The sequence below is a fragment of the Apus apus genome, chromosome 5 (genome assembly GCF_020740795.1).
Source record: "Apus apus isolate bApuApu2 chromosome 5, bApuApu2.pri.cur, whole genome shotgun sequence".
Taxonomy (NCBI): Eukaryota; Metazoa; Chordata; class Aves; order Apodiformes; family Apodidae; genus Apus; species Apus apus.
In genome coordinates, this window is record NC_067286.1 from 17,519,499 (window position 1) to 17,533,631 (window position 14,133).

General features: G+C 36.7%; 1 protein-coding gene across 1 annotated transcript in view; it reads right to left on the reverse strand.

Moving 5' to 3' along the window:
- MUC5AC (mucin 5AC, oligomeric mucus/gel-forming) overlaps positions 1-13,672 on the reverse strand; it is an 83,440-nt gene extending 69,768 nt beyond the window's left edge. Inside the window, exons 1-15 of the mRNA XM_051621064.1 lie at positions 13,600-13,672; positions 11,779-11,850; positions 9,972-10,043; positions 8,620-8,881; positions 7,494-7,608; positions 6,951-7,041; positions 6,430-6,542; positions 5,715-5,931; positions 5,245-5,370; positions 4,050-4,167; positions 3,110-3,248; positions 1,393-1,503; positions 927-996; positions 466-603; positions 217-381 (exon numbers count right to left, since the gene is read on the reverse strand). Coding sequence (XP_051477024.1) covers positions 217-381; positions 466-603; positions 927-996; positions 1,393-1,503; positions 3,110-3,248; positions 4,050-4,167; positions 5,245-5,370; positions 5,715-5,931; positions 6,430-6,542; positions 6,951-7,041; positions 7,494-7,608; positions 8,620-8,881; positions 9,972-10,043; positions 11,779-11,850; positions 13,600-13,672 — 1,882 coding nt within the window. The remainder of the gene's footprint in view (positions 1-216; positions 382-465; positions 604-926; positions 997-1,392; positions 1,504-3,109; positions 3,249-4,049; positions 4,168-5,244; positions 5,371-5,714; positions 5,932-6,429; positions 6,543-6,950; positions 7,042-7,493; positions 7,609-8,619; positions 8,882-9,971; positions 10,044-11,778; positions 11,851-13,599) is intronic.
- Between the last annotated feature and the right edge of the window lie 461 nt (positions 13,673-14,133).

The following is a 14,133-nucleotide window of genomic DNA, read 5'->3' on the forward strand; positions in this document are numbered from 1 at the left end:
AAAACACTTCTGAATTCCAAGGTATATTTTTGAAGATCCAATATATTATCCTGATTATTATTATTTATTAATTGAGGACTTCTAGTCAGCTGAGGAAAATAGCATGATATGCACATGGTTCACTGTTATTTTGGCTAAAAGCTTGGTGATTGATCAACTTATTCCTTTTTTCCATATTAAAAGAGAGTAGAAGAGGTTACTATATGCTGAACTTACCATTTTGTATACTGACAGTACAAGGGTTCTCAAAAGTATTTTTGGCATCAGGACAGTCAGCCCGAATTTTCCAAGTATTGCCAAAGGCAGCTGAAGTACCCTCTATTACACCACTGGTGGTTTTGAAATCGTCTATCTGCATGTCATTGAAATTTCCACAGAGACCTAAAAGTAAGCAGATGGACTGTGAAAGTCTTCTGTAGAATGAAGCATATGGATGAAGGCAGTAATCATGGTAAGATCACTTACCACAGGTCTGCCCTTTATGTGATGGGTCTAAGTCTATAAAAAGTTGCATGAGAGGCACGAGCTGAACCTGTAGCTGAAGACCAAAGGTTGTTTGCAGAATGATGAAGAAAGATGATGGTCTGAAGATTGTGACATTTGCTAGGGACACAAGAACATAACAGTTATAATTTCATATCAGATGTGCAGTTGAAACAACTCTTTATTAAATAGAGTGATGCTACAGCTGTGTTTTATATTGTCATAAATTCTGAAGAGCTAAAATAAGACCGTAATTTTGCTAGCAGAATAGGAGCTGAATAGGCAAACCCTATTACTTTAAAAATCAGATACTATGACTATTAGAGTACCTTGGGTTTGCTAGACTGAAGACAGCGGTAGAATTCGGCTTTAGATTAATCAACAAAATAACATTTTAAAGTAAAAAGTGAGAAATATCACAGAAGTCTATTGAAGGAACTTACCGGCAGAGAATGGCAGCTGTGTGTAGATCATATTCACAAATACACTGCCAGAAGGCTGGATCACAATGTTCTGTTCACAAGAAAAGACAATGATTATCAAACATATTTAGAACAGATAAAACACTTTCCAAATATTTTCTATCTAGTATTGTTCTGGATAAAGGGAAAAAAACAGGTGAGGGGAGGCTGTGATAATGTCTTTATTGCTGTGCTCCACTAACTGTCAAAACAAGCAAAAACCAGAAGATAACTGAGTAACAAAAAAACTACAAGGATCTAGACTTCCAAAGTACCTACTTAATTCTTAATTTTTCTTGATAAATATTTAAATTATGTTTTTAAAAACTAAATAAATAAACGGTGCAGATTTCCTGTCTGTGCTGTTATGTGTCATTTGCAAACTACTTTTCCAATTATCTTTGAACACATTCCTGCAGAATGTCAGGTGTCTACATTTGCTACTTACAGTTTGTCCTCCACTTAAGCTGATGGCTATACCCTTGAGGCATGTCTCAGTGTCAGTTAGGCCACACTTGTGGATATCTCCCAGAACACTGAATTCATTGCTATCACAGAGCTAGAAGAAAAAAAGAAAAAAAAAAAGGAAAGAATTTTTTATATTAAAATATTATGTTCTAAAGATTTATGCTCAAATGGCATTCTTAGTAAACCACATTTTAATAAATATCCTTTATTTCTTTTCTTCCTGCTCATATGTTCTTACAAGTATGTCTACAGTCACAAAGTAAACTGGCATTCATGCAACCTGCACAGCGTTGCCATCCGTTACTTTTGGCATTTCAGGGCAAGTTAGACAGCGTAAGCTGAAGATTGAAACTTCCTAATGTTTAGGTAATATTAGTTCCTAATATTTAGATAATACCAGTTTAATACAATTTAAATGTCTTCTCATGGGAGAAAATTGAGCTAAAAATCACTATTCACTAAGCTACTGCATAAATGCAAAATTCATTTTTTCTCTTGGCTCTGATTTTCACTGGGCTGTATTCTGTGAACTACAATCCATGAGTGTCTAATGGCCAATATGTTACAGGGAGACACACATAAAGAAAGCTGTGATTCTGAACATGTCTTATCACTTCCTTGGTGTAATGAAGATGAAATTGAGGACAGTTCAGATGCAGAATTACAGCCATCTGGAAATCTAATGTTAAAGTTGTGGACTTTTTGACCTTCTGTGTCCAAGTTTAGGGGTTTTCTGTACCTACAGAACTTCTAAGAATCTAATCTTATGTTTTGATGCCAAAAGGGAAGTTTAACAAGCAAAATCTGATCTTTGCTTCCATTGCGGATTGAGCCCAGTGTTTGTGAATCTTGTCAAAAAGTTTAATTGCTCTATTTCTAAATTACCTCATTCTGTCTCATTTCTAAATTTTTGACATTATCTTTCTTGATGATTTCAGTTTGAGCTTTTTGAGAACAGATTTTATTTCATATGAAAGCTTTAGGAAAATTGTAATCTAATAAAAAAAACCAACAAATGCACCTGGGATTCTGAAATCTGCAAACCTGTAGTCATTATTTTAGATATATTTACTCAGAATTCAGTCCCTACTAACCTAAAAACTGCAGTAAATTTTAGGTATTTTTGTAAGTCATCAATTTCTAATTCAGGTTTTAGTATATATATATGACTTCTTAGCTTTCTGCTTTTAAACTCTAAGGTCTTCTATGTTTACTGGGAGAGACAGTTTGGAAGGTTGATTGTCTTAATGAAATAGCACCTCTCCCATGAATTCTGCATAATAGTAATTCCATTATAAATATTGTTAATCATATAAGCCATTGAACTAAGTTAACTGTGACAAAAAGGACAGTACTAATGGATGTAATAAGCACATTTCTCAGAAATAGTTATAAATACCAGACAGACAGTATTTAGTTTAAAAATTAATGGGAAGCATGAACATTGTTTCATAGAATCTAAAAACTCAGTACATTCTTACACAATTATCAAAGAATGCAAAACTACTACATTATGTTTATTTAGTATAGCCCTAACAGAGGGCCCCTTGAATTCCATTTAAGGCTCTATGTCAACCCTCTAAGTTTCAGGAAGTTGAGGTGGTTGTCACTAGTTTTAATTAAACAACTCTCTCTATATATATTTTAAAAATTTCCTTTGGGATATTGCTTTAGCAAGGATCGTTACTAATTTTTACCTTGGTTAGTACATAGCTACAGTCTCCAAAGAAGGAATAATGTTTCTCATCAAATGTTGAAATGTGGGAACCTCCTTCAATACTGCAAGTCCCGGGGCATGACTGGGTGACACAAGACCATTCACCTCCAGCACAAGTACTGAAATGAAGAAGACATTCAGTAACCTTGGGTAATGCAAGTGTAAATGAAGTAAGAGACATAAGGGCAACTGATGCCTTGATTTTCCTCTTGAAACATTGATAGAAGTGTCAAGCCAACATTGCTTTGAAATCTCAGAATACATATGAGGCAGGCACATTTATATTAGTATTTATTTCCAGTCTTGACAGAATTCAATCCTTGTGAACATGGCATCCATTCTGTTGCATGTGAAGGATCATATGCAGGAATACGTTTAAGTGTTTCTTGGAAAATAACACGCATATTTGTGATTCCTGTATTCATAGACAGAGAGGTACATTTGCATACACTTATGCAATAGTACTTCAGTAATTATAATGTTATTGAAATATATATATGTATATAATATCTTTTAAACATGCCTCTCAAATGTGATCTCCCATTCTGTGTAACGCAACATTTCCCTAAATGTCATGTCCTCTATAGCATTTACAAGAGCATCCTATTACACTGTAGTGCTGCAAAGGATGCAACACACAAGTTCACGTTTTCAAACAACCCTGGTATTTGAATTTGATTGCCTCCTTTAATTGATTAGTCTTGAAACTGGAGCACCTTTATCTAAACTCAGATGTTTGCTTCCAAGTGTAAGGAGAAAAAAGATGAATAAATAATCTTCCAAAAATGTGTAATTGAGGAATTTCGGTTGATAAGTAGTTCCTCATTTCATTTTAAGGGGATATTAGTAATTTTTGTATGTTTTCAAATTGTTCAGGTAATACACCTAAAAAAAGAAGTACAAGAAAAGGAGTATGTTACCATGATCTGCATTTTGATGAGAATGAGGCACCAGGAGCATAAGTTTCACCTTCATAGGTACAGTGGCATTCTTTACGGGGAATGCAGCCAGCACCATTAATGTCATCAAATACCATTCCTAGGGAAATAAATGGTCTGTTACTCATTCTGTGCACTGCAAAACCTGCTTATGTACATGTATCAGCAGACGCCTGAAAGCCTGTTCCGTTTTTTCTGTATTACACAGAAAATTAATAGAAAGTGCTTAAAAAAATTTAATAATTTCAGCTATGTAGGTATGTAAGGGCTATATTCTACTTAATTATAGAATTATTTAGGTTGGAAGGTACCTTATAGATCATCCCATGAGTAGGGACAACTTCCGCTAGGCAAGGTTACTCAAAGCTCCATACAACTTGGCCTTTAACTTTTCCAGGGAGAGGGCAGCCACAACTTCTCTGGGAAACCAATTCCAGTATCTTGCCACCCTCACAGTAAAGAATTTCTTCTTAGTATCTGTAATCTAAAGCTTCCTTCTTTCAGCTTAAAGCCTTTATGCCCTTGTAAAAAGTCACTTCCTAGCTTTTCTGTAGGCCCCGTTCAGGGGCTGGAAGGCTGCGATGATGTCCACATGGAGCCTTCTTTTCTCTAGCCTGAACAACCCCAACTCTCTCAGCCTGTTTTCACAGGAGAGGTGCACAAAGACAACATATTTGCATTGTTTGTCTCATGTTGGTATTCAGCTGTCATGCGTAATTTGTCTGAAATGCTAGATTTTACACACTGCCAAGTGCTCTCTCAGCTCTTTATTGTTTAGACACTCAGCACTGGATAGGAAGGGTTTGGTAATTTGCTGCTTTGCTGATGCCAGAAGTTACCATTGTGGGCAAAATGGGATTAAGTATTGCATACGTTCTGTGAACTGAATACAGATGCTAAGACTATAAGGCTTCCCCTTCCTCTTAGGAATGAAGTGTCTTATTCTCAGTTCAATCATGTCTCAGGCACATTCATTGTTTAAAAGGGCATTTTTAGTAATCCAAATAGAAATGGTGAGGGTGTAACAAGGAAGAAATATAGTTATTACTTTGATGATAAGGACAAAAATGATGTGATGAGAAGGATACAGAGAAGGAAAGTTGTGAAATGTGTACATGTAAATGTACACATGTACATGTGGTTTTGACTATGAGAAAGGGACAGTAAACAGACTTACCTGGAGGGCAGACGCAGCCGTCTGTGCAATGATCTTCACAAAGTGCAGATCGTTCTGAGTTGCTGCACGTGTCAGAGCAAGGGGAGCCACACTCCTGGTATCGCATGTTGAAAGGACATGTTTTGGCTGAAAATAGAAAGAGTATTTTAATGCTGACATTTCCTTTGAAATGTTGAGAAAACATTATTTGCAATTTAGGATGTTTTCTGTGAAGATACAATGAGGAAACCTAATGTGGAGGCTGCAACATTTTAGGCTTTCTGATATATCTTGAAAACCCTGAGTAATGCAAAATCCTCTAAACTTCTGTATGCTCAAAGTCTTGAGTATGCTCAAGTTAAAACTGGTTTAGTGAAAATTACATGCATATTTAAGCAGCTGTCTTTTTCAGGAAAAAAAAAAAAGCATATTTGAAGTTTACTAGATATGGGTAGTAAACACAAGTGAAAGTCCTTTCCCAAGACACTTACGACACAGTTCTGAGGTTCTCCAGTTCAGAGGCTGTCCACCTGCGTGAGCACACTGCCGGGAGTATTCAGCAAAGGTGTTGCACATGCAGAAGTCAGCCATAGAGCTGTCACAGTGGCATAGGTCTTGTATGCAAGTTTCAATGTAGTCCTGAACATTCACAAGTGCATTACAGCTTGTAAATGCTTTACTGGTTAATACTGTCTCACAGATAGAAGCCTAGGAGGGAAAGAGAGAAGGCAAAACAAGTGTTTAGAAAATACTAAACTGATTATTTGACATGTAGCAGAACAAACCAAAGGTCCATCTGGTCCAGAAACCTGTCCAGCAGTAGCTCTAAGCAAATGCAAAGTGTACCAGTAGGACAAGTACACATAGAACTCCTTCAGTTAACTCCTATATCTTCCCATATCTTGAGTTACTTTCAGCTCAGGTGACTTCCCAAGCATTACACAATTCCTTTGCATTATGAAATTTTCAGTGAATTTCTCTTTCATTAAAATATCCTGACTTCTCTTGGAAGGGGAATGCAACTTATTAACATTCACTTTGGCCAAGTATGAAAAAATAAGTTGAGAAAAACAAAAATAATTTCCAGACCTACACTTGAGTCATAGTCATGTTTGTTTGGTTTTTTTCCAATTCTAACATATTTTTTTTCCAAATACAGGAACAATGTATTTTATAGTGAGAAAACAGATTTTGAGATGTTCTTACAAATTCAGCCGAGCAGTTCATCAGAACAGCAGGAGGAACAGGATCAGCGCATTGCTCTGTGGGTCCATCCATCTTCTGCCTATTCCCAAACTGTAGGGAAGTCAGTTTTACCTCTGTAAAAAAAAGTTCAAATAGTAGGATAATATTTACTGGTTTACTGGCTTTTGCACAGAGGTATTTTCTCTTGTGACACTACCCACTGTGACATGAACAGTGATTACCAAAGAATATCACTATAATATGAAAGGCAAAAGGAAATGAAGAAGGTATCCAAGGTAATTATTGAAAGCAAATAGAAAGTTGCATGTGGCAGGTCTTCAGTGATCTAACAGTGATGGAAGCAGCCTAATACACCGCAGTGCCCTGACTCTATACATAACTGACATAATAGAAAACATAAAGAAATATCACTATCTTTGCAGTTAGTAGGACCCACAACCTATGTTACAGTGTACTGCTAAAAGAAAGGAAAACAAAACACCAGTACTTAATAATGTTTTGATTTATTTTTTTTTACTTACTCTCTGAAATAAATTCATTGCTAATTGGAACTCCGTTAAAGTCCCCACATAGTCCACAAGTTTGATTGGCATATTTCTTATCTAGTTCCACCTAGAAGAAATTAAGAAAGAGAGCTTAGGTTCATAGTAATGTCAGCCTTGATAGTGACGCAGCCTATATCAGTATTTCTCATGTACTCAAAATTTGATGTATCATGTGGCAACATGTGGTAACAAGTTAGGCACCACTGGGGAGTCAGTGACCACCAAGAAAGACTTGGTGGTTTTCTAGCCCTGGGGTTGTTTGAAATCTGAGGAGTACTTCTCTGTGAGGTGGGAACATTATCATTGGGGATCTATTGATCCTGAGCAGATCCTGAGGAAAAAAAAAAAAAAAAAGGCGAACTGGGGAACTGGGAGAAGACTGGAAGACAGAACAGTACACTTAAAATGGACACAAATCCAGAAGTAACTAATGTGTGCCTGGATGATAAAGACTGCAAAGATGTAAAGAGACTATTTTCAAAATACAGGGTTTCTGCCATGTTTTGGATGTTTTTTTACCAGGAGGGCGTCCTCTTCATTCCAAAGGAAGGTCAGTCCTATCTTGGCCGAAACTTTCAAATAGCTGTTACTTCTCTGTATCAAGACTCCCATATGGCTGTAGGGCATCTGAACCCTAGGGAAAGATCAGCATCATTCAGCAGGGGTAGGGACAGGATATCCATGAATATCTACACTGATACCCTTTATTATTCTAAGAAGTTTAACATGCATACATGAGGAAATTAGTCACAGCAGTAACTAAATACAGACAACACAAGTTTGTTAATGTTTTGGCTGTTTCTCATTGTGCAAATGGATCAGCCTTGCTTTCCCTGCTGTTCCTTTTGCCTATCTCTGTTAATGGTGTTTTGCTAGGTAAGAAGTTGGCATGTGTCTTTGGTTGTATTGTTCAAAAAAGTGCTGGGAGGTTCTGTTTTGCTGGCTATATGCTTCAGGATATTGCTATTTACTCCTTTAAAGCCCTTGATAATAAAGGGATAGACTCTTTAGGCTTTGTGTGACATGAGTGCCATACACAAATGTGTACTCAAGATAACCTTTAGACTTGCTTGCTCTATGCAGCTGCTGTAACACACAACTTACTGTGGGATAGCTGCCCAAATATTTATTCAGCCTATTGAACAAGTTTCACACCCTATGCCAAAGTCAGTGTTAACCGTTGTTACATAGATAGCAAGTTTCCAGACTAGCTCAATTTAAATGAGCACAGGTACAAACTGGAGTCATTGCTTAACTGCATAATGTTCAGTGCAAGGACAAAAGCCATCAAAAATTCCTCACAACGGTCCTATTCTAGTAAAATTAATGGAAAGTAGAAACTTTAAGGGTGTAAAAATATAACCCTTTGACTGAATCCAGCTTTTAGAATCAACCATATATATACATACACAATTGTAGCAGTGGGGAAACATCTGTGATACAGCTCATTTGAACAAAACAGACAGAGGAATAATCTGCAGAGATGGTGCTTATCTCACTGTCAGGCCCTCTTACTTTTATTGATACTTCAGGAAGAACCTGAGAGCATTGCCTGAGAGCAATCTGAGATCAGATGAGGGTAAAGGATGCTCATAAAGCCACTGGGAACAAGAGCAGTGATGTAATTTTAAAGTTATGAACATACGATTTGCCATCAAGCAGAACAGAACCCTGGGTCAGTTCAATCACTGTGCCTTCCAGCTTCATGATGACATGAGTGATCATGGTAGCATTTTCCACCTTCGTGCGCCTAATCTGGATGTTGAAGTCCTCATAGGGAGACTTGCAGTTGGATGCAAAGATGTAATTGCAAAGCCCAGGGAAGTAAAAGATGTCCCCATCGAAAGTCTTGAAGTGGAAATTTCCCCATGTGCTGCACACACGGCCATTGTGATAGGGGTTGCCAGCTGTGGATTCAAAATAAGTAGTAAGAATTTTCTGTAATATGCTGTAGATACCCTCCCTTCAGCTGCTTTTCCCTTTCTGTTTCTTTCAGTAGCCTCTGTCTGAAAAGCCTCTCTTCTCGTTTTCTTCTTATCAAGCTATTTGTTTATCAATCTGTTATTTATTTTTTTTCAGTTATCCTTTGTGTTTAATCTGTTTTGCACAGGGATATAGGACCTAAAATCAGAAGAAACCTACCAGCTCACTATATCCAATGATATGGTTCTGTTGACAGCCATATTCTAGAAACAATTTTCTATGTGTATGAAGTTCTAAAGTTTCACCATAAAACCAGTTCAAAGTCAGTTTTAAACTAGCTGGTATTCCTACTAGGGAAGGTCACTTATAGTCACACCCTTTGAATGGCAGGACAACTTTTGCCAGCATCTTCTAAAATGTATTCCTGTCTCATGTATGCCTAGTTCTTGTGCCAATATTACGCTTCACCTCAACAGATTTCCAACTCCCTGCTTCTACCCCTGCCCATTATAGAAATCACGTATCCCTTTTCAGTTTTCATTTCCTTACAAGCTGCCTCTTTTATCTCCCTCATTATCCTCAGAGTCCTCTACATCTCTTCCAGATTTATACTCATCCTGCTTGAACATGGCTAGTCAGAACTGTAGCCTGCACCCTTTGTAAGATATCTCACTGGTGCTTTGAACATGTCAGTATTTCCCTCTCTTTACTGGAAATATTGTTCATTATTTATTCCAGCATTATGTGTGTAATATGTGTGAAATATATACATATATTTCATATATTTTGTATATATTGTATATGTTATATATTTTATATATAATATATATAATATATATTATATAATAGATAAGTAATTTTTTTTCTTTGACAGCTGCATCATATTAACAAACTGCAACCTGTATATGGGATTCACATTTAGATTATCCTTGTTACCTGATGAACTGGCTACTTTTCTTGTTCATTTTCTATTTTATGATGCCAAAGCACCTTACACAGCTTCAGTCACTCGGTGTTCTACCTGTGTGATCAACAAGAACACAGATAGCTGAGCCATGAATTGGTTTAATTTACCTTTTACTTTCAATGCATTTTGAAGAGGTGGAATGATTGTCACTTCTCTGGAATTTGAAGCTGGTGGAAAATCTAAGGGGGGAAAAAGCAATCAAGTTATTGGAAGTCCTAAAAATGGATAGAGTTTACAGAGTCTCTTTAGTGATTAACATTTCCTACTACTTTAGTTAGACTCTAGGGGGAAGCTTCAACATGGTTTTATTGGTGGGTTTTACACAATGCTTTCATTCGGTCTTTCTATATATTTCACAACCAGGCAACTCCCACAGACCATGCTCTTTGGCTGTAGTACTTCCTTGCATTATTTGTTGAAGACTCGCACCTAGTGCTGGCCCTGTTGTTCTGAACTCTAAAGCAGCAATTGATCCTTAGTGTACAGTGTTGCAATAGTGATACAGAAGAAGCAGTGTTAATGTCTGTGTCTGAACCTTTGTCTCTCAGTACAGTTAGAAGCAGAAAATTACTGAATAATATTATAAGCTGATGAAGAGAAACAAGAACTGTTGGGTTTTTATCTGAAGCTCATATATATTTTTTTTTGTGCTGAGACAAGCACTTTTGCACAAGTAACTAGAAGTAGTTTTTTTTTAAAAAGCAGTTTAGATTCTATGAAACTTTAATCATGTGTTTTTCATGCAAGGACAAAAGCCATCAAAAATTCCTCACTAGAATCCTATTCTGGTAAAATTAATGGAAAATAGAAACTTCAAGGATGTAAAAATACAACACTTTGACTGAATCCAGCTTTTAGAATCAAGGATTCTAAAATATAGGATCCAGACTTAAATTTTCCATGTCCACATCCAATTGTTTTCTCTTGGATCCAGAAATGAAGGGATAAAATATTTAGAGAACCTGCAATGTGATTTTCACAACATGAGAGTCTGAGGAATGGATGCAGTTTCTCCTTTAAAAATACCAAAATTGTATAATCTGTTTACTTCCAAACTGTAGATTGTGCAATACCAGCCATTAACTTCTGCATGTAGACCAAAAAATGTCTAAGACCAATATGGTTTTTTGGAAGACAGTATCATTTAGTCTTGATTCAAGGATTTTCAGGGAAAGCACACATCCTACCTTTCTTGCCAATCTGTTCCAATAATTAAATGCTCTCTCTCCTATTAAATAATTTGTGGTACACTTCCAGTTTGGATTTGTTACTATTTTAATTTGACCTTAAAAATTGAAAATTGGAGGACAGGCATAATGATTAATTGTTTCAGCCTGTCATCACTAAGGTATCATTCAGTGTTGTATCCTTCTACCCTTATTTTGCTCTGTACATTTGTGGTGTTTGCTCTGTACAGTTATATGTCATGCATAATCTTGTAGTGCTTAATTCTTATAATGTTTAAGGTAGTTAGAGTTTTCTTATTCTCTTGTGAGTGATGCAGTCATCTTGATACAGCATACAAAAATGTATCTTTTATTACCTACTATCAAGTACCTTGGTGATATGCATACACACCTCTGCTGAAAATACACTTTTAGATAGAAGGTATGTACCTTTTGTGAAGTTAAACATTAGATAACTGTGTCATATCAGTAGACCAGACCCACTGGGCCAGTTCTCAGAGAAAGTTCTCCAGTTTGGAACAGTCAGAGATTGACTGGTTATTGAATATGTTATACAGAGGATTAGTCTCCTTTGTGGGGGTAGGGGAGGAGGAGAGTGGGGGAGTGTGGGACAGGAGTGAAGGGGAAGTGTGTTCTAGCTAGGAATAAGAAGATTCTAGTATTCTTATTATGTATTACTTTAATTTGGGACAAAATCTTAGAAATAGAAAATCATAAAAATACTTACGCTTTTGTCGCTGCAGGATGGATGGAGAGACATAGTTTGATTTTGTTTGTAGTTCATCATCCTGGGCTTGAACTGCATCAAGAAGAGAGGAGGAGGAAAATGTTAATGTCTAAATTTTTCAGTTCATCATTTCTTGATTATATCTAATTAAACAGTAACAGTATATAAAAACAATCAGCAAAGCTCTGTTCATGTACAGGAGGTCAGATGCAACCATGATGGCCATATATTGCTCCTGCAACTTCTGCTGTTGTTTTGTTGGGTTTTTTTTTCCTGATAAATTGCTGCAGGGAAGCTGTACAAAAAAATAAAAATACTGTGACAATTTGAGTAGATTCTTACTCTGTTATTGTCACATTATCCCTGGATGCCCTTATACAATTTTCAAATAAAGAACTTAATTTTCTTACTTTTTATTGTCAGCGTGTGCTTTAAACATTACTAAAATGCTTTGTCCAGCCAGAGGGCTTTAAAAATAGGTGCCTTTTGTACAGGAAGAATTAATTTTAGAGTTAGAGGACTTGACTTTGAAAGCCAAAATTACTCTGTATTTCAAGCACTTTTTGTAATAAGCAGCAGAATGAAAAAATGCACAAGCCACACAGAAAGAAAAAGGCCTTTTCAATAGATACATTTGTGACTGTTGATTTTGCCCCAAAGCAAAAATGTCTGTTTCCAGTGAAGAAATCATTTGTCATTCACTTCTACTGCAGCATCAGTATAGGAATACATACAAAATTTGCAGGCGCCCAAGGGGCTTTTAATGCACCACTTAATGAGAGTTCATCAGAGGACAGGTTGCAGGGGAGGCTATGCTGACTGGAGAAAATAAAAAAAGCAGGTTCACCCTCTGCTGCATCCCACAACAAAGGCAGTCTATGGGGAGCACCACTAGAGGGGCTAATGCTGAAATCTGAGCTGCAGGGAACTGTGTTAGTCGTTTTTTGGTGTTGGAAGCACACATTGTGCCCGTTTTTAAGCTAGGAGCTATTTAGTTCTCCTGGGCTCTTCTTCTCCACTGCCTGGCCTTGAAGAGCTTTTTGCTGCTCTCTCCATGCACTGTGTGGCTCTAACACTCTGCCTCAGGCCATATGCATCACAGATTCCCAGTTCCCCAGTGTGGTAATGCTACAGCTAGTCTTTTGATGAGATGTTCTTTCACATTACCACTTCCTAACATAAGTTAGTGTGGAATTACATGGAACTGGGAAAAAAAAAATAATACAACAAGATTGGCATCTGAGATCAAAATGCACTAAAAACTAACATCATCATTACCTTAAAATTTAAGGGACATTAACAGGTAAACCAGATTTAAAAATATATTTCCTCTCATTTACGAGTATTAAGTGCCTCTTTAGTATATTTAAGGCAATTCCATTTGTTTTCACCCCATCAAAAAACAGCGCTATGCTCTAAGCTTTTATGCAACCTCATGTGCAAGTATAGAAGAACTTTTAAAATCTGTTCTCCAATGTTTTTTGAGAAAAGTCTATAATTTTCTCAATACTGTATCATCAGGTGATAAAAGAAGCAAAATCTTTAATAATGCATGCAGGCAGGCTCCACTGATTTTTCTTTCCTAAAGCCACATTTCAACTGGAGAAAAAAGGATGAGAGCATGGGCTACAATATAAATTTTTGAAACAGTTAAGTTTCCTCTTCTTAGGAAGGAAAGTATTTGTAACAGAGAACAAAATCTTGCATAAAGCTAACAGATTCATTCGTTTCACAAAGCCAAGAAAAAAAATGTTTCAAACTCTGAAGCAGGCTATAGAGTCTTTAAAACAGTAAAAATGCCAAGCAAGTAAATCTTCCTACCTTTAATGTGTATGAAGGAAAGTGCTAGTATTGATATCCATAGTGGTATTCGTGTCCCACCACCTCTACCCATCTTCTGGAAGTCTGGTAGAAACTACCAAACAACCTGCCTCTGAGGAAATACCTGTCGGCTCCCAAGTCTTATATACTGAAAGAGTAGGTTTTGGCTCAGTTCCCAGATTGTTTCACAAGTTCTTAAAAGGTGGGGCTTCAGACGTTTTAGTTTTCCTTTGCAGGTGCACAGGTAAATAGAGGATGCTCTGACTTTCCCTCAGGTATTTGCACTCTAGGAGGAGTCTTCTTTCTACACGTCTTTTTGATGAAATATCAAGAAGTGAGCAGGAAGAATTTTTGCTCTGGCTTAGTCTTCCCAAATTGTCATTTATTATGAGATTATGTATTATGTACAACTGAAGGCACTTCTGAGTAATTTCTGAGCTGGAGCTTGGAATGAATCACTTCACTACTTTTAATTTTCCGCCGTATGGTAAATGATAGGAAATTAATTTCTCAAAAACCCAAGGAAGTTCCATC